This window comes from Leptonotus elevatus, chromosome 2, assembly GCF_054856555.1.
Source record: "Leptonotus elevatus isolate MCC_2025b chromosome 2, RoL_Lele_1.0, whole genome shotgun sequence".
Lineage (NCBI taxonomy): Eukaryota > Metazoa > Chordata > Actinopteri > Syngnathiformes > Syngnathidae > Leptonotus > Leptonotus elevatus.
The window spans coordinates 21,734,016-21,753,412 of record NC_141240.1 but is presented as its reverse complement, the minus strand read 5'-3'; the positions used below and the strand labels follow the sequence as shown (position 1 = coordinate 21,753,412).

The 19,397-nt window shown below is 41.6% G+C and overlaps 2 protein-coding genes across 2 annotated transcripts; one reads left to right on the top strand and one right to left on the bottom strand.

The window, feature by feature from the left end:
• Positions 1 to 285: 285 nt before the first annotated feature.
• Positions 286 to 8,123, top strand: LOC147178875 (ataxin-7-like protein 2). The gene is made up of 11 exons (XM_086068855.1): positions 286 to 294; positions 400 to 454; positions 1,685 to 1,756; positions 2,004 to 2,301; positions 3,503 to 3,681; positions 3,776 to 3,852; positions 3,929 to 4,026; positions 4,522 to 4,696; positions 5,542 to 5,663; positions 5,780 to 6,146; positions 7,196 to 8,123. The coding sequence occupies exons 4-11, from the start codon at positions 2,006 to 2,008 to the stop codon at positions 7,220 to 7,222; spliced, it is 1,341 nt and encodes a 446-aa protein (XP_085924981.1). The 5' UTR covers positions 286 to 294; positions 400 to 454; positions 1,685 to 1,756; positions 2,004 to 2,005; the 3' UTR covers positions 7,223 to 8,123.
• Positions 8,124 to 10,420: 2,297 nt separating this feature from the next.
• On the bottom strand, positions 10,421 to 17,684 carry amigo1 (adhesion molecule with Ig-like domain 1). Its single transcript, XM_086068854.1, has 2 exons — positions 17,522 to 17,684; positions 10,421 to 15,974 (listed from the first exon to the last, which is right to left on the bottom strand). The coding sequence occupies exon 2, from the start codon at positions 15,895 to 15,897 to the stop codon at positions 14,401 to 14,403; it is 1,497 nt and encodes a 498-aa protein (XP_085924980.1). The 5' UTR covers positions 15,898 to 15,974; positions 17,522 to 17,684; the 3' UTR covers positions 10,421 to 14,400.
• Positions 17,685 to 19,397: the final 1,713 nt, after the last annotated feature.

Here is a 19,397-nt window from a genome sequence, read left to right as displayed (position 1 = left end):
CTGTGCAGAAATGCGGTACAGTAGTGGAAACAAAAACTTTACATGTAAGAACAAACATCGTAGCTACTAGTAGGATATCGAATAAACGCTAAGCAATACGGTAACACCACTTTAACCCACTACTTTTACTACGTTTACACTGTTATGACGTCATGATTGTGCGCCAATCAAATAAACGCGCCGTGATAAGAGCAATAATGGCCGCAGTGGAAGGCCGATGTCTTAATCTCGAGGATTTTATCGGATTAAATTGGAATTGTTGGGTGGACGGAGTGAATATTTTGACATCAGACGGTGAGTCGCACACCTGGCCTCAAAACGCACCGTCATTATTATCACCTTGGCGACTTGCTAGTACTGTATCCTGGGTTTTATGCGTGTGTGTGTTGTTTGGAGTAGGGAACAGCGGCATTTAAAAGTAACCCAAACAAAAAGAGCCACTGGGTCCTAGTGCGTAAGTGATATTTATACTTCCCTCGCTCCAAACAGTTGGGCAAACCCATCATGTCTTTAAAAAAAAAATTCTGCTTGCTTGGCTTGCTTACATATATTTACTAATACTTACTTACTTATTTACTTACTTACTCTCTTACTTAACACGAAACTTGCATTCCGTGTGTAAATACAAATGTTTGTTAGCCACAGACTTGTTCGCCGACTCCCAACTAATGAAGAGAATAATTTTTCTACTTTGCTATCACGATTTAACGTGAGCACAAAATACTAATTTGTGGCCACGGAGTAGATATAATTTGCGCATAAAACACTGGGATAAATATAATTCTCATGGAAAATTCGGACGACTGGGTAAGCAAATGGAGTGTACATTTGGACTTCTCTTACTTAGCGTTTCCTGAGAGGGTGCGCTCGATTTGTGTTCTCAACCGTCCAGAGTTATGTTAATATAGTTATTTTGTATTTTGTGTCCACAATTATAGTTAATGCCTACAATTTTGTATTTTGTAGCCACAAATATATTTTTGAAATGTAAAATTTACATTGCGGCCACAATCCCCCACTTTCATGTCACGTTTGGGTCTCTGTAAAAGGGAGCACCCATCAAGAGTTCATTGCAGTATCACTGGCGGATGCAACATTTCATCATCAAGCCACTGGAATATTTTATGACTATTATTACAGTTATCATCATTATTATTATTATTATAATTATTATTTATTCTAATTAATCAAACGGTGTGACATGGTGGGAAAAAAACAATACCACTCTCACCCTTGTGTCTACAAATTAACTGAGCATTATTAAAACTAGTAACACTCGGCAAAAATAATGCTAATCTGTGCTAATGCTGCAGCTCTGCTTACCTTGGATATGATAGTGCTTCGGCCGCTGTATCAAACTGGGAAGATGTTTTACCCAGGCAACGACTGCACGAACTGTTAGACTTTGAGGCTGTTTTAGGAGTTAAACCAGAATAAATATGACATGCCCATGCCCAGACATCGACTAGTGACCCGTTTGTTGTTTGTCTATTTGCACCGCCTCTTGTCCAAAGTCAGCTTGGAAAAACTATTAATGCGTCCAGCAGGCACATAATTTAATGACAAATGGCTTTTTGCATAATGTTTGCTGTAATAACTTTACCATTGATTGACATGCAATATGTGTTGTACTGTATATGTTGATGTTTTCGTAATCTGTGACGCTGTCTCATCTTTCATGCAGCAGAGACATGTGTCCAAGGTGGCAGCAAGTATGGGAGGAGTAGTCGTGAGAGTGTTAGCCTCTGGAAAGAAGGTAATAAAAGAGCTCCACTGAGAGACAGTTTGTGTCTAAGTCCTTATTTTTAACTTTTGTTGCTAACTGGAGTTCAATCAAAAATGACTAAATGTGTTTGTTTTTTTGTTAACGTTTCCCAATAAGAATACCAGGGCTCCATTTTAATTTTGGCTGAGCGTGTACAAAAAAAAAGGTGTGCAAATTTGTGCTCGTCTACATCTTAAGGCATTTTTTTGGGGGGTGTGTGTGGTGTGCGCCTCTCCAGACATGCACATATATGGCGAGTGTCCCTCCCGTGACGATTTCTACTTGGTGGTGTGCGGCCACTGCGGCCAGGTGGTAAAGCCGCAAGCCTTTGAGCGACACTGTGAGAGGAGACATGGCCTCCCCCCAAAGACGTGCGGGCAGGGGCGTCACTTGGCCCCTCAGCCACGACCTCGCCCTGGCTGCCCCGCCAACCTATACCTTTCCGGGGAGGACGATGGACATTTTGCAGACGTAACTTTAAGATCACATCACATCCACCATCTCAAGCCGGTGAAGACCCAAAAGAAAGATGGGAGGTAAATGAAATGGTGGTACGGTGATCACCCATTTGTCGCTGGGCAGTAGTTGACGACCACTCTAAAAAGTTACTGTACTCTAATTGCCATGTAAATTAACCTTATCAACAACATTTCTTTGGCACTAAGATGTCACCAGAGCACAAAAAGAGTGAAAAGGACAATTTCTCAGCAATTAATGGAGGATAGTTTTTTTGCCTTAAAATAAATGGTTTACAGCGGATTTGATTATTTATTTTTTAAATTAGAAGCGCAAAGTATATCATCTGAGAATGATTAGTACTTTCCTTTTTGCCATTTTATTACATTCTTAAATCAGCGATATATTACGGAAGTGTATTGCATTCACTTGGAAAAAAAGTCCAGTTTTTTTTACTAATTTTTGGGGGGAGGTTAGTTTTTTGGAGTATTTTTTTTCAGTTTTATTGAATATTTCCCCCATGTTTTTTGAGTAATATTTTTTTGTTTAAAAAAAAATGTTCCTCTGTTTTTCTGAATATTTTTTTTCTGTTTTTTTGAGTAATTTTTCCGTTTTATAAAATATTTTTTTTCCCCAAAAAAATTTAAAGCTTTTTCCCTCAAAAATTAGAGAACAAACCACAATACAGTATACACATTCATTCCTTTATTGAGAGCCAGTAAGTAAACATGACCATCTTATTGCATATGGAAATATGTGGGAAAGTGTCCGCTTCTGCTATTAGCGAGCCTGCAACAAGTCAGTTGAAGTTCAGAGGTAAAAAAAAAAAAATTACTCCGAAAAACAGAACACCAGCTCTGTTTTTTAAAATAATTTTTTCCCGTTTTTTAAATATTTTTTTGGAATAATTTCCACCCCTGTTTTTTTGAGTAATTTTCCTCCTGTTTTTCCGGGAAAAAAATTTCAGCCTGTTTTTCTGAATATTTTTTTGACAGAATTTTTTTTATCTAAAACGGAAAAAAATATTCAGAAAAACAGACAATTAAAAAAATACTCAAAAAAACAAAGCTCCCCCCAAAAATTTGTTTTTTTCAAGTGAATGCAATATGCTTCCGTAATATATAGCTACACTCATATTTTAAGTCAATTAATAACTCAATTAACTCCTCAGCGTTTCAGTGCAATGTCAACTCTGTATTATGCACACTCAATTTCTACACAATTTCATTTTCTAATTGATTGTGACTATTTTATGCAACATTCCCTCTCCCGTTTTTGCAGTTTATCTTCAGCAGTGAACCCGCCGGCCCTTCCTCTCCAGTCTGCTTTCACACTTTTGAGTGGGGGTCCTCCAGCTCAGTCCCCGGGCCTTGGTTGTCCCTCTTCCTCCACTAACTCGCCCGCAGCCAAGCGCTCAAGTCACTGTCCCACTCCTCCGCTGCAGGGACCGATAACCCAAAGTCGGATTTGCACAAACGCCGTTTGTCTTCCTGTTATGTTGCAGGTCAAATTGATCCAATTTGATTTGCATTGTATTGTGTTTTCCCTATGAAGAGCAAGAATGTGACCTAAAAAATCAAAGCTGTGCTCCAGATCCAGGAAAGAAACCACCCTGCAAGCGAATATGCAATGTAAACATTTATTCCAGTCTTTTTTTTTTTGTCGTCACTGCTGTCGTCATGTGGACGTATTAACGCTGTCCTTCAGACTAAAGTCGTCTCTGTGGCTGTGAAGCGGCGTGCTGCAGGTCAAGACTTGGACACTCTCCAAGAGAACATAAACATGAGAAACTGCCACATTCTCAGGTAGAGGAGCCTTGTAATGCATTTAAATTGACTGCAGGGGGGTAGCTTGTGCACTGTGACAAGATGGCTACTCGCCAGAGTGCCTTTGAAGATTTCATTGCATTTTCCCCAGGGGAGGCAGCGCTTCATCACCAAGTAGCTGAATTATTATGTTCGTTAAAGTTTAACCGTTCCGTGCAGGTTACAAAATGCAGCGGACACATCGCAAAACATTTCACACAACATCTTATCAGAGGCTAACACTGTTAGCCAATGCTAATCTGTGCTAACACTGCAGCTATGCTTACCTTTTGGCTTTGACACAACTGGAATGGTTCCTGGACATGATAGTGTTTCACATATTGTTGTCCATTCAAAGGCCTTCCCCCAGCCAAGCTGTCAAATCATGAGCCAAGAAACTCAATTATGTAAATTTGCCAAATTGTGACATCATAATGTAGAAGGCTACTCGATCACAACAATGACGCATTCTTCTCGTCCTCATCTTCGTCTCAGCAGGGCTTCATCACAAAACGTTCCAGAAGACGAGGCAGACCGCACCGTCAACATGGAGGTCCAAACCCTGTATCCCTTCAACCAGGGCCTGCTGTCCAGTGAGGAAAATGAAGGCGATGAGCCAGCGGACGTTGCTGACTTGTCTGCCACACCTTGGCACCCCAAACCTCTTGGTGTGAGTAACAACAAGACGCACTGTCGCGAATATTTCGCACATTTAAGCAAAGGGACGAATAGAGTTTTACAAGACACTGTAAAACAAAATAAAATACAGGAGTGTTCTAAATATGACACGAAGCCCTGCTGTCTCCGTTGTTTACACAAATAAAAAGGTGGCTTTTTTTGCGGGTTTTACGCCCTCACAAAGTCTAATCCTTCTTCTTCAGCTCCTTCAATTTTTAACATGTAAATTACAATGACAAGCGGACGACGGCGCTCCAGTGCAAGCTTGCCCATATTTGGAAGTGGTTGCTTGGAAGTAGCAGGAATGCTTTTTCCACTGGTTGCTATATTGTTCCTGGCACTCTGAAATCACTCGGCCAACCCCCCTCCTATTGAAAGATGAAGTCTTCTTAAATTGAACCTTTTTCAACTATAAGCATGTTGCCGCAACGGTAAATGCCTACCTTGGCTTGATATAGCATTCCACGTCTTGCCTTTGCAGCACATACATAACGAATGGCTTCATCGACGGCTCGCTGCATTCTGCTAAATGCAGTGTGAAAAGGCTTGTATGCAGCGAGCTAGCCTTCATCCCGTCTCACATGCTGTTATGCATGTTATGCAAATGATGAGCCCGGCTTGCATTAAACTGACCGCCAGTGGTCTTAGCATTAGCAATTTAGCTGAGCATTATCAGCTAATGCTGGCATTCCTAATTTGGGCTGACTGACACTGCAGCTCTGCTTACCTTTTTGCTTCGAAGACGGTTCTTTTACTCTGGCGCTTGATCAATAATTTCTTTAAAAATGAGGCATCAGAACATGGTTTGATTATTGTTTGCTTTTGTGGTTGGTTCAGCTATGCACTTTCGGATGCCGCCCGCTCGGATGCAGCCTCTTCACCTTCGACAGACGCCTGCACCACCTGCGCTTCGCCCTTGCCGCCATGTTGGAGCGCCATGTTACTGCCCAACTGTGGAAGTGAGTCACACTGCGACCAATTTCCACAAACGGCAATACTCAAGTTGGACCACAGTCCGTTCCACATCCAACTTCCATTTTGTTTCCAATAAGCTTCATTTTCGTCTAAATTCCAGGAAAATACCTCAAGCATCATCAACTCTCAGGTCACGTCGCGTCGCAGGTTCTTCTGTCAAGAGTGGTCCCGGACGCTCCCTTTGCATCGCTACCGCTACCTCACAACTGGAAAGTGCACCTCAGGGTACCAACGTGCCAAGGCCAGCCAGTGGTCACGCCCCTGGTGAGAAAACATCGCCCCGTCCTCTTAGCCCGGGTTCCGACTGCAAACGTCTTGGACAGAAGCGAAAAGCCGACAGTGACTCGAAACCTCTCAAGTGTCAACGTTTGAGCTCCCTTCCTTGCGACGAGTGCGTCTCTTGGACAGGAGACGGTGCCTCTGATTTGCTGTCGTGTGCTCACGGCAACGGGAAGAGGTCGAAAAGAGTGAGTATGCTTTGTTGTTTATATGTTTATACGTGTTTGCTAAGCTTTCTGGCATGCTGTTTGATGTTCCTGGGTCATTTCAGTCTGGGGCTTGTTTAATTACCCAGAATAGTTAGAAACCTTGAAAAAAAAAACTCAGTTAACATTGTTTGTATCTCATTATTAACTCTATTGTGTGAAACTTAAAAAAACATTTTTTTACTTTGTCTCGCACACTTGCTTCGGATTTGGGCCAATTTTGTAGTAGTTCAAAGTATAAGCTCTGGAATTTGCCCAAAATGGCTGCTTCAAACCAAAAATGGCTGACTCATTTTCAGGCATGGGTCCTTGAGACTTGTTTTGTGCTTTCTGTTATGATATACATGTCCACCCAATTTCCCATGAATTGGTAAATGCTGTACTGAGGCTGGAGGCAAATTTGGAAAAAGTCTTTCCAGAGGGCTCTACTGAGGAAATTTGCCCAAATGGCGGATTCAAATTAAAACGGCTGACTTCCTGTTTAATTTTCGCGGATGGGTCCTCGAGACTTTTTGGTACATCCAGTTATGATAAGCATGACCACCCAATTTCATATCGATTGGTGAAACTTGTGTCAGGGGATTTATTCATTTATTTATTTATCTTTCCAGGAGGCTAGGTCGAGTCATGGACATCTAATATATATATATATATATATATATATATATATATATATATATATATTTTTTACCAGTATGCACACATTTAAAAAAATATAGAGTTTTCAGACATGTTGGGGGGAAAAATCATTGGTTAGAAGAATACTGTAAGAATAAACAGCCTGCTGCTTGGGCCCTGAGTAGTTCAAAGTTAATCATATAAGATTATAGTTTTAGTTTTTAGTTTCTTTTTAATGACACTTCTTTGTGTAATAAACAATGAAAACAGTTCATTTGACATTTTTGCAATAATAATTGAACAGCATGTTTGTTTATTATGGTGATCCTATAAAGATACGTGACTGCTATTCAACAAGGTAAGAAAAGTGAGTATCTGTTGGTCTGAGTACGTTTGTGTTTTCTTCACTGCAGGCGCAAAAGACGACGGAAAGAATTTGAAGCCAGTCATGAATGGTATGAATGCTTGTTTACTCTCTGACTCTACACACATGACTAGGTCTGCTTATTGTTACAAAGATATCTACAGTCAACCCGAAAGCTATTTGCAGTAGTTAGGAACCAAACCAAATATCCAACAGTAGTAGACGTGCTGCCCCCACCCCACCCTCAATTTTTTTTTTTTACTTTCCTATATTCATATTTTAAAGCCTAAATATACCACAAACTAGGATAAATAAATAAAAAACACACTTTAATATCATGTCAAACTCATCTTGCGTCATCATACAACAACTGCTAACAGCTCAAAACCACTAAGGACTGCTAGTGACCGTTAAGATCAGTGAACAACCACTAGTGGCCACTAACAACAGCTATTGTTCGCTAGCGAATGGAACATTAAAATGTAGAAAGTCCATGAGGGCACAAGGATGCTTGGACTTAAGTAGATTCAGGGATGCATGACTTTTTTTTGGGGGGGGGGGGTTGACATCGACTAATCGCTGATGACGCCATTGATATTTTTCACATGGGGAACACAAACCCACTAGAGCACAATAGACAAATGTACAAGGACACAGGTACACAAAATAAAGTTACCCCAATTCGTATACAGTACCGGGGCCAATAGTTTTAGTAACATGTATACTGTATTGTATAGAAAAATTAGCAAATGGGCTCGGGTTGACTGTACTTTTCTTCACGTCTCAGCGGATGAACATAAATATACCTCAACAACATGCTGATGAATTTAAACAATGTATTTACTTTTTAGAACTGTTAAGTCAAAACAAAGGCTAAAGAAACTTTCTAAAGAACTTCTAAAAAGTGGATCTTTTTTTCTAGGAAAATAAATAAAATGCTTTTGCGGAATAAATCCTTATTTTTACTGTTTGTGAAATGTCTGCTGCTTTCATTGTGATCGTACACAACTTCCAACAAACTAGGGACATTGGGATTTAGGGTAAAAATGGCAAACCCAAAATACACTATAACCTTTAAAGGTGAGTAAAGTTAAAAAAGAAAAAAGTACTGATATAGTGAACAGTTGAACATGGATTTAAAAGTTTACAAAAGGTCAAATTAAGTCCACCTGTAACGATTAGAGTGCATTTTAGCTTATCTTTAAATTTAACCCTAGAGACAAATACAGTAGCCTATTTGTAACATTTTCACACCTTTGTATTCATATACTAACACTATTGTACGCCGTCCATCTATCTATCTATCCATCCATCCATCCGCAAGATGGCAGACCTACTAACACTTGAAAAAGATTCAACTGCTGCATCCGAGCAAAATGTGTCCCTGTCTAACGAAACGGGTGTTAGTTCCAACACTAGAGGTGCTACATTATATGATCCTGGCGAGCGGGACTTCCTTTCACACCCACGCTGAAGAGGTGCCCGGACTATTCTGCCAATTTCACCCTCAGAGCGCCTTTAGGAGGATTACACTACTCCGCCCCCAGTGTTCCGTCCCACCACGCTGCTGGAAGTGGGGTGGGCGCGGGTGCCCTCGCCGCTCCGATGTCCGGCCCCTCTCCGGCACCGATGCCTGGTTACGGGTGGTCCCCGGGGTTTGGGGGGCTGGCGGTTGGTGGTGGTGGGGTTGGGGGGGGGTACGGGTGGCTGGGTGGGTGGGGGTGGGGGTATCTGGGGGCTTGGAGGCGGCTGGGGCTGGGTTGTGGTGGGTGCCGGGTGGGGGGAGTGGGGTGCCTGGCGGACCTGCCGTGCAACGTTCTGTTGCGTTGGGCTTGGGGCGCGGGTGGTGAAAGACTCTGGTTGGTAACCCGGTGGGTAGTAGGTGATGTCTGGTCGGTGCTGGATTTCACTTTCCTTTCATTTCTTTGATCCTTCCTCGGGTCTCCTGACAACCTCACAACTCTAGCTGGATTCTGAAGTATTCGGTTTAGGTGAACGGTATGGGATTTTTAATAGGTTTTAGGTGAATTAATGAGTACACCCGCACATGCACATACATACAAAATAAATAAAAGATACAAAAAGAGAGAGAGAGCAATGATGATGACATGTCGAATCGGTAAAATTACCGAATGAACAAAAATGGGAAAAAAATGGGAAAAAAAGGAGGATTACACTGCCAGAGTGCAACATATATGGGACTTTTTTCACAAGAAGTATAATTTTGTTATACAAAATTGATTCTTGATTGGCGCCCTCTAGTGGTTTGTGAATAATCACTTAATTCAATGTTCGAACTACATATTGTTAACAGTCAGTTGTGGCAAATCCAGGTCCAGAAAGTAAAAACCCTGCCACAGTTTGGCTTTAGCCCCAGGTGCTAGCTAGCTAGCTCCCGTGGTGCTCGTTTACCTGCTAGGGAGCTAGCTAGCTGGCATCTTTCTGGACCTGGATTTGCCACCTCTGCTAACAGTGGCTTAAACTTTATTTAATTCGTTTGTTAAGGACAGTTTAGTTAGTTGAATTTCGTGTTTTAGAATGGTTTACTTTTCAACATTTATTTAGGTACAATTTGTATTTAACTTGAGTGAATTACATTTGAATAGAATTATTTCCCCATGTAAATTGTAACTTTTTCTGACAGCTTGTGGAAATGTGAGCTATTTGGAGCATTAAATTGACAGCTCTTGGAATTAACACGGACAAAATGGAATCGAGCCGTGACGCACGTGAGTCATCAAAAACAACGTGGCCGTACCACGATGTGTCTTTTTCTCATGAGTCACACTACAACAACAACAACAACAACAACACCACAAAGCCATTGCCTCAGGCCATGCCAATTGTGTCCACCACTCATCCAGGAAATGAACACGATGCCCTTTTGGGAGGCTGGAAAACCTTAAATGTTCATTCGTCAAACAACAAACGTAAGGCTGGGTACATACTGGATTGGTCGCCAGGAAATATACTGTGGATATCAAAAGTCTAACCACCCTGTTGTGAGATAAATCATTAAAAAAATGAGAACAAGTTGCATCATTTAAGAAAATGAATTCCACCATTAATGTGATTTATAGACTACAACTGGATAGGAAAAAAAATATTTCAAGATTGGGTGTAATAATTTTCCTCCATTTATGTTCCTCCAATTTCAAACCCACACTCAGCAAGTTGAAATCTTCTTGATTCAGTGTTGCTTGAATGACATGAATGATGATTTGCTTTCAGAACCATCCATGCCAAATATGTTCACACCACGAGTCAGACAAAGTGCTTCCCTGCATTCAATATTTATTTGCTGGAGGTTATGTCTTGTTTTAGTCACGTAAGGCTTACACAGCGTAGTTATACAGAGTAAAATGTATGAACAGTGACTACAAAAGGATAGGTCAGCTATGTTTTGTTATGTCCTTATTTTGATGCTACACTTTCCTCAGTAAAATGTCTGATGGATCCACTTAGGCTGGATTTACATTGCAGGTCCAAGGGCCTAATTCCCACTTAATGCCCACTTAATGCCCACTTTCCATTTAGATGTAAGTGATCCCATTTGACAGCGTTTACATTCACACATAAAAACAGCAACACACAAATTGCACTTAATAACGACACAAGCGTCAACACCAGGCAGTGGCAACACTGAAGTAAACGATAAATATGGAAGGATATAGCTTTTACTTAGGCCTGGGTTTCTCTAATGTAGTATACATTGGTGTCTTGAGATACAAGTCTAATTCATTCCATTCAATTACTCAAATCTCAAAAGCCACTCATCTGTTCCAGCCTACTGTAATAAAAGAAAATAGCTCTCTATATTTTAGTATATAAACATATAGTAGTAACATCATTAAATATAATGATTAATTCATTGTGGCTGCTCCTGGTGTGTGCGACTTGGCCACCAGGGGGCAGTAGAATACAGTCATGAAGACATAAACGAAGAAGACTTTCACAACTACTATTATAAGTGACTCTGCATTAATGTTAGTTGTTTTTTGTAGACGATAAATGAAAATATGCCAGTGGATATTGTTATATTGTCTGTTCACATGTGTTGGGCACGATTTGTGTTCCAATAAACACTGTGACTATCCATGCTAATCGCTAGCCCGTCTATGACGGTTTGCAATGTGTGTTAGCGTCAGGCTAGCGGAAGGCAACGTTGTGTGGTTGTAGCAGGTACGTATGCTACGAACGATGGCTCAGTTCTGGAAAAACTCATAAGTCGGGTCACTCGTATCTCAAGGCACCACTGTATTTGCGTCATATTTAATGTTCTACAAACTGCTAATGTAGCTTCGCAGACAATATTTCATGTTCTACAGTATACCTCTAATGTAGCATATTTACATCATATTTAACTCATTCACTGCCATAGACGGCTAAAAACGTCAAAAATTAATTTGAACTATTTCTATTTGTTTAACATTTTTTTCCGCTTTTGTTAACAGGAGTATGAAAAGCTAGAATTGTTTTTATTGTACATTTAGAACAGATATCAAATTTGCGATTAATCGTGAGTTAACTAGTGAAGTCATACAATTAATTACAATTAAATAATCGAATTGCTTGTCGCCCCTAATTTTTAATAATCATTTTTTTTTTAATGAATTTATGGCATTGAATGAGTTAATGTCCGATACTTTACATCTTTAACGAAGCATATTTACATCATTTTTAATGTCTTATGTTTGCTTTTCAATGTGTTTGTTGACATCAAGCTAGCATTGACGTGGTACATCCCACTCACTTTGGCGGCCATCCTACACGTATCAGATTCCTTTCGGAGGTTATCCGATTTCTGTTTTTCTCTCTCTCTCTCGCTCTGCGCTGCCAAGGCACATAACATAATGGTCACTTGAGAGCAAGACATGGGAATTGGCGTCACTTGAAGCATGCAATGCAAATCCAGCCTTTGTCACCTATTTTGCCTGTCCTATGGATGACTCGAGGTCAGTGACAGGCAATCTGCTGTACTGGATTAAATGTACAGTGTTCCCCCACATATTCACATTTCGCTACTCGCAAATTCACCTATTGGTGGATTTTTTTTTTTTTGGAGTGGGCAATCCTCTATTATTTGCTAAATATCTGTCTAATGAAGTATTGTTTGGTGCTATCTTGTGGCAACTTGGTACCAAGAAAATATGTTGATGCACTTCGGGGAGCTTCATGTGGTGCTTTTCCGTTACCTTGTGGCATTTATAAGCAATTGCAGTGGTACCTTGCGATCCGAGTTGAATTCGTTCCGTGATCAATCTTGTCTCCAGTTAACTTGAATCAAAAAATCGTGCATTGAAACAAACAGAATGGTTCCACTTTAAAATGTACCGTCCTTCAATCGTATCACACCCCATTGTATTGAGATACTTACAGAAGCATGGAACTGACAATGTGGAGTAAACATTTTTGGCTGTTCAAACCACTGGTCTGTATATAAGTGGATAGGCCAAGACTTTTGAAGCCGCCATATTACCACTCCCAAGAAAAGTTTCTCGTCATACGATCCTATAAGTATCGAAATTGCAGAACATTTGAGACAGTACTTAGTAGAAACAGCGTGATTTATGATGTTTTAAATTTGTTAAACATAAACAAGAGGACTTCAGACATTTTACAACGTGCCTTAAATACATGGATAAATTATATGCTTAATGATGTTTACAGGAGGAAACTTGTATATTTGTTTTAGGGTTGTCAAAATTAGTGCGTTCATTTTGAGTCAATTTAAAGTTCCTTTAACATCACAATTTTTTTTAACACGCGATTAATGACCACCCCTTACTTGGAAAACCAGTACTGGGGGAATTCCAGTCGCAACGCAGTAGACACATCTACGTCAAAATGTATCAGTAATAAATTTAAGAATAATGCATATATTTGTGGAGACTGGAGTCAAGTTGTATTTTACAAAATGTGAAAAATTTCACAAGTTACTTTGTTAAAGATGAGATAGCTCTTAATATCAAAAGAAAAATGCACTGAACTGTCAGCGTCTTACAAATGTAATTATGCCATCTTGTGGCAGATAATGACCTCAACACAAATCAATATCACTTTAGAGTATAATAAATCTTTTTAATTTTAACACAATTTTATGAATTATTTTGAAATTACTGTATCAATGACTAAAAGATGCAGCCATATTTATATTAGTTGTATTTTTTCATTTTTATGCTAACAAAAGTGTGAATACATTTATTGTACATTTTATTGTACATTCAGAACAGATATAAAATGTGCAATTAATCGCGAGTTAACTATTGAAGTCGTGTGATTAATTATGATTCAAAAATGTAATCGCCTGACACTCCTAAAAAAAAAATTAATTAAAGAATTATACCTAATTCAACAAAAGAAAAAAGGTGTTCAAAGCAGCACACTTGTTAAAAAATAGTAAACACCCTGCAACCACTATACTAAGCGCCTACGAGCTGTATATGTCTAATCTGTATGTTGTATATGTATCGTATATACAGTAGTCTGCCCGTGAGATGGGAGGGGTAAGATGGCCGCCCTGTGGCTTCAACGGCTTGCATGGGCGTGTATGGGCTATCGGCTATCCAGTCATATATACAGATCAGTGCGTTTTGGGAAAATATGCTATGGTTGTAGCATTTAGCCTACATGTACATTTGAACGTACTCTCCAGTCAAAAATGTTTACTCCACAATGGCGGTTCCACGCTTCCGTATTGAAAAAGATCTGGTCGGCCATTTTCTCTGCATTTAGTTTAGAGTCTGTGTCATGTTCATGCGCCTTGTGAGTGTTTTCATTAGATATTGCGTTTTCCTTTTTTTTTCCACACTTCACTCGAGCGCCAACATATATGAAGCTTCGTGTCATTTAAATATTGTCTCACAACATAAAGCAAAACGGTTTTGGGTAATTACTTGATGGTTTTGATATTTGCGGCAAGTCTTGGGGGGGAACACCGTTCCTATGCTACTACTGTATACGTTGTAGGCGAGAAGCGATCGCAAACACTGGCGTAATATCATCTATCACATCCTGACCTGAGTGTCTGTGTAGATCCTCAGGCATCGAGGTCAAGGTCATCCGCAAAAGTCAAATGGAGGCAACCGGATTCTTGTGAGAGTCCAGTTGCTTCCATTCAACGTTTGGTTGTTGTTTCAACAATCCTGAGACGTCCACTCCTTGTTCCTTTCACAGTATGTCAATCAAAAAGTGCTACACATTAGAATGCTGGAAAAAAAACAGTCCTGCTTGTTGCTCCTCCTCGCCGCCCTCTCAGACCATCATGGGAGTGTCCGAGAAGACGGAGCTGATGGACTCGGCGACGGACTTCTTCCTGGTTCCTTTCATCAGCGAGCGAGCCTCGACGTCCGCCTCCTCGTCATCCTGATCCCCGTTGGGGTTCAGCTTGCCGTTCTGGCCCCGGGCCTCCTTGGCGTCTGTGAAGACCACGTGCCTGTTGAGCGCAGAGGGGTCCCCCCCGTGGGTGGGCGTCACGCTGAGCACGGACGAGCGGATGCTGTCGTCTCCCCGGGCTTTGTCCTTGCCGGGGCAGCAGAAGCAGCGGCACGGCGTCAGGTAGAGGTAGACCAGGACCAGGACCACGCTGGCCAGGCAGCCCACCAAGGTGGTGTACGCCGTGTTGAGGGTCTCGCTGCCGCCGTGCATGGTGAAGTTGTGGACCTTCAGCACCACGTAGATGGTCTCGTTGAAGGCCTCGCTGGTGGCAAAGCAGGTGTAGGTTCCAGAGTCCTCGGACCGGACCGGACTGACTTTCAGGCTGCCGTCCGGCATGACGTTGGCCGTCTGGTTTGCGCCCGGAATCAGCGCGAAGGGTCCAGGAAGCGTCCAGGTCTTGAGCATGTTCCTATGCTTGGTGTCGCATCCCAGGATGAGCGTTTGCTCCAGAAAGGCTTCCTCTTCGGCTTCCTTGAAGGTACTACAGTTCATGCTGTCGCCGCTCAGGTCAAACACGTCCACCTGGATCTTCTGCGGGCCCGGCAGGATGCAAGTGAAGTCGTCTCGGAAGTCCGCCACAGAGTTGAGCTTGCGCAGTTCCCAGTGGGCGACCAGCGTGTAGAGGTCACAGTGGCACGGCAGCGGGTTGTTGTGGAAATAGAGGCCGTTCCTTAACCAGGCGGGCAGCAATCGCATCTCGTCCAGAGGGAGCCTTTTGATCTTGTTGGACGACACGTCCAGCAGGCTGAGCTTCTCCAGACGGGACTTTTCCCTGATGAGCTCCACGGGGAATCGGGAGATTTGGTTGTGGCTCAGGTAGAGCTTCTGCAGGTTGAGCGTGGTGATGAAGGCCGTGTGGTCGATCCGGGTGATTTTGTTGTTGTACAACAGGAGAACCTCCAGGTAGACCAGCGGCTCAAAGACAAACTCCTCCAGCTGCGGCAGGTTGTTGGAGGACAGGTCCAGGTAGCGCAGATGCTTCACATTCACAAAGGCCTCCAAAGACAGGAAGAGAAGATTGTTGTGGCTCAGTATCAGGTTACGCAGTTTCGGGAGCTTCACCGGGGTCCACTCGGACCTCAGCCGCACGATGTCGTTGTAGCTGAGATCCAGGACGGCCGTGTAGAGCGGCAGCCCCGCCGGTACGCTGCTCAGGTTCATCTTGGAGCAGCTCAGGATGTTGGAGGCGCAGATGCAGGGCGCCACCGACGCCCCCCCCGGAGGCCACAGGAGGCCCATGCACACGGCCAGGGACAGGGCTCGTTCCAAGCAGTCGCTCCGGGGCGCTCGCTTTCGGCTAGACGGCTGCGACATGCTGGCTGGAGAGCTCGGCTGTGTTCGCAATCCCAGAAAACAGTTGCTGAAGAATTCCGGGACACTGCTTGGTGGGGCTGGAAGCAAAAAGAACAACTTCAGGATTACCTTTGATCAAGCTCAGAAGATCACTCCAGAACTCCCACATAATACTTCCGATTTACACTGTTCAAATTTCAACTTGCTTCAAAAATTCACGCCGTATGATTTCACAGTACTTACAGTATTCACACAATTTAACGTTAAATATCTTTTCCCCATTCATTTTCAATTGGACTGACATTCAACTTTTTCCTAAGTCACACTTTCCACGCCCCCATCCATACGTTCAACTGGGTTCAAACCCTGCTATGACAACTCTTCAGCTAGTGCGACCTTTGACAGGTAAGGAGGCGATGGTTCAAATCCCACCATCACCAGATTGCAGTTTTCTTTTTATTCATTTATCATTCAACTACAAGTTACTAGTAATACTACTATTGCTATTACTATTACTAGTAATTAATAGTTCATTACTTTTCATATAATGTATCCTTTAATTTCCTTCATGAGCATTTAGCTTAGCATTCAGCTATTAGCATTCAGCTTTCAGCATTCCCACACAATCTCTGCAGAAATTGCACTTAGTCTGGTTACAAGTGTTTTTTTTTTACTTCTTCTGAGCAGATTTTAAATTTCAATACAAATTTTATTTACAATTAAAATACCAGTTCTGGTTTACAGCAAAACAAGAAGTGGAGGAAAAAATAATACAAATGGAAGAGCATGAAACATCAAAGAAAAAAATTCCACAAACATACACTCATTCTTGTTTGTACGTTACACAAGATAATCAGAGCTAACTTGTTTTGACCAGCAAGCATAACAATTGCTAGCCACAGATGTTCTGTATATATGATAGATTCACAAATGGCCAGAAGGCAGCCATCTTACGTTGCCACTCTTACTGACAACTTCTATTATTTTTTTCACTCAATACACTTATCAGTGCGTGATTGACGCCAGGATCGCTATATGCAGTAATTATAAATTATCTTTAGAAAAGTATTGACTCAATTATTTTGTAAATGTCTTGAAATGTGACAAATAAAATGTCTCAAAAAGTGTACTGTTGATGGTTGAGCTGGATAAATCCCCTGTTATTCTTAAAAACATACCCACTCCCAATCCAGCGCCCCAGAAAGTGTGTTCTTCAAAAAATGTCCTGCAATTCTGGAATAAATCCCCCCCAAAAATGACCAAAATACACAAAACATAAACTATCAGTGAAGATCCAAAAATATAGTAATTAAAAAAAAAAAAAACGAGCAACATAATCACATTTTGTATTGATAAAGAAAAAAGCCGCACGTTTTCAGACAACATTAAATGTAGAACTCCTGAATGTGCTGAAGTCTTGTCAGTGCTCCTAGGGAGAAAAACACTTCCTCCATTCATTATCTTGTCCTTCCATTGACAGCGTACGTCACGTGTTCCGCATCGCACATCCGTCCGTTCATTATTTAGGCTTCGAAGGATGACCCCCCCCCCCCCTCTTTTCATACTCATACTCAAATTCGATTTGTGGTGCAGCCTTGAGAGGGCTTCCGTTGAGGAAGAAAACAAGCAAGATGGAGGCGCTTACCTTCACCTTTGAAGCCCCCCGTCTCTTGTCGTAGAATGCAGATGTGCTCCCCACCCTTTACGAGATCTCCTCGCCAATGTTATTGTAGCGCTGCGGTGCTGGCAGGTGACGTGTTTGCGCCAAAGGAAGTCGGAGCCGCAAGACTGAGGATGAGGATGATGAGGATGCACGGAGCATGCGCACACGCGATCGCCCGGCCAGCCTTTTGTAACAAACAAAACACGTGCAACGGGGGAAAAATACACTATGTTGTAGGGGGCGGGACTTCTACTTTTAAAAGTATTTTTTTAAATAAAAGTAGGCCTATTTATTCAACTCCCAAAGGGTGCTCAGAGCTCAGGTAACGACTAATCATGGTTCACTTGTTTTGTGGGTTTGGTCATGTGACAATTGCAAACTGAGCCATGAATGGTCGCTACCTGAGCAAAACGTGTTGACATTTTCAGTCGCCAGCAAGTGGCGAAATGTGCTTTTAAAGGAATTAATTGTACATGAAATAATGAATTTATCAAATTAGTTCTAGACAAAATATCAACTTTTATTGCTGAAAATGGTTAAATCAGTCAAGTATCCCCTTTTTAAAGGCATTCTCCGGGAAGAAGCCTAAAATGATTGCTTCAAATCAAAATGGCTGACTTCCTGTTTATTTTCAGGTATGGCAAGACTCGAGACTTTTTTGTTGGTCGGTTTAAATTTGGCAACAATCTGATCAAATATCTTGGACAAAAAAACAAACAAAAAGGAAACGATAGACTATCGGTGTCTTTGGGGCATATGGCTTCTTGAGATTTTTTTTGTGGTTCTATACATGACAGACATGCCTATAAATTTTAATGTCGCCAAGTTCAAATGCTTCAGGGGCTGATTTATTTATTTAAAAAACATTTGGTTGAGCCGTGGGAAAAGCTCTCGGGGAAGTCAAGTGCAAAACGCTAATAACGGTCACTCAGCGGAAGCGCGTTGAGGCGTGTCTGAACTCGGTGCCCCTGCGCATTCGGCGAGACAGATCTGAAAGTGATTCATGCTCCGTTTGACTAAACTCGCTGTTGCAATGGGGATGCTGTTGCCAGGCAACCGACGCCCGTGGCCTTTCATCCGCCGTTTAGCTCTGAGGTGTGCGAACGGAATCATTCTCTATTGAAAGCAATCTCAAGTGGTAATGCCGTTATTCCATTCCAGTGCCCCAAAATTCTGTTTTTTATTTTTTTACATAACTTAACTTTGGAGTAATGTTCGTCATATACTGTAATAATATAATTCAAATAGTATAGAAGCCTAGGATGTTAAATGATTTGTGCATCTTCATTATTCACTGGGAATTGTGCTTTTCATTCTGGTATGCACGCCTTGGCCACTAGAAGGCAGTATAATACATACTTACGACATAGATATAATGATGAATCACAGCTGTCTGGCTGGCTGTCTTAACTCAGCATGAGAATTTTCACCATTGAATTAACGGAAATGCCATTAATCTTTTTCAACCCACACAAGGCACTACATTTTTTTTTTGTTTCGCATAAAAAAACAGCACTGCATGTAAAATGAAAATAAAGCATATTTGAACCCCTGTGTGGGGGATAACCTGCACTCACTAAAGAGTTGGAACAGTACCACAAAATGGTCAACTCACTACAACAGTAACGAGGGTCATATTCCCAACACATTTTGAGATTGTAAACGGGGTCAGGAGAGTATCTGGCTTCCCCTGTGATGTCATCAATCTCTGATTAATCATTAAGCGTTGCTAGCATCTGTGCCACTTAAAAGGTCTCCTGAACCCGATCGCATTTCACAAATGATGTCATAAGCAATGGAGACACAATGAGCACAATCAAACCTTTACGCGTTCGTTCCATCAAAACACGCTTGGGCA

Coding starts and splice junctions, on each gene's coding strand:
- LOC147178875 (XM_086068855.1), top strand. CDS start 2,006: ATGCACATATATGGCGAGTGTCCCTCCCGTGACGATTTCTACTTGGTG. Junction 4,027..4,521: donor AGAAACTGCCACATTCTCAG/GTAGAGGAGCCT, acceptor TCTTCGTCTCAG/CAGGGCTTCATCACAAAACG. Junction 5,664..5,779: donor GTTACTGCCCAACTGTGGAA/GTGAGTCACACT, acceptor TCTAAATTCCAG/GAAAATACCTCAAGCATCAT.
- amigo1 (XM_086068854.1), bottom strand. CDS start 15,897: ATGTCGCAGCCGTCTAGCCGAAAGCGAGCGCCCCGGAGCGACTGCTTG.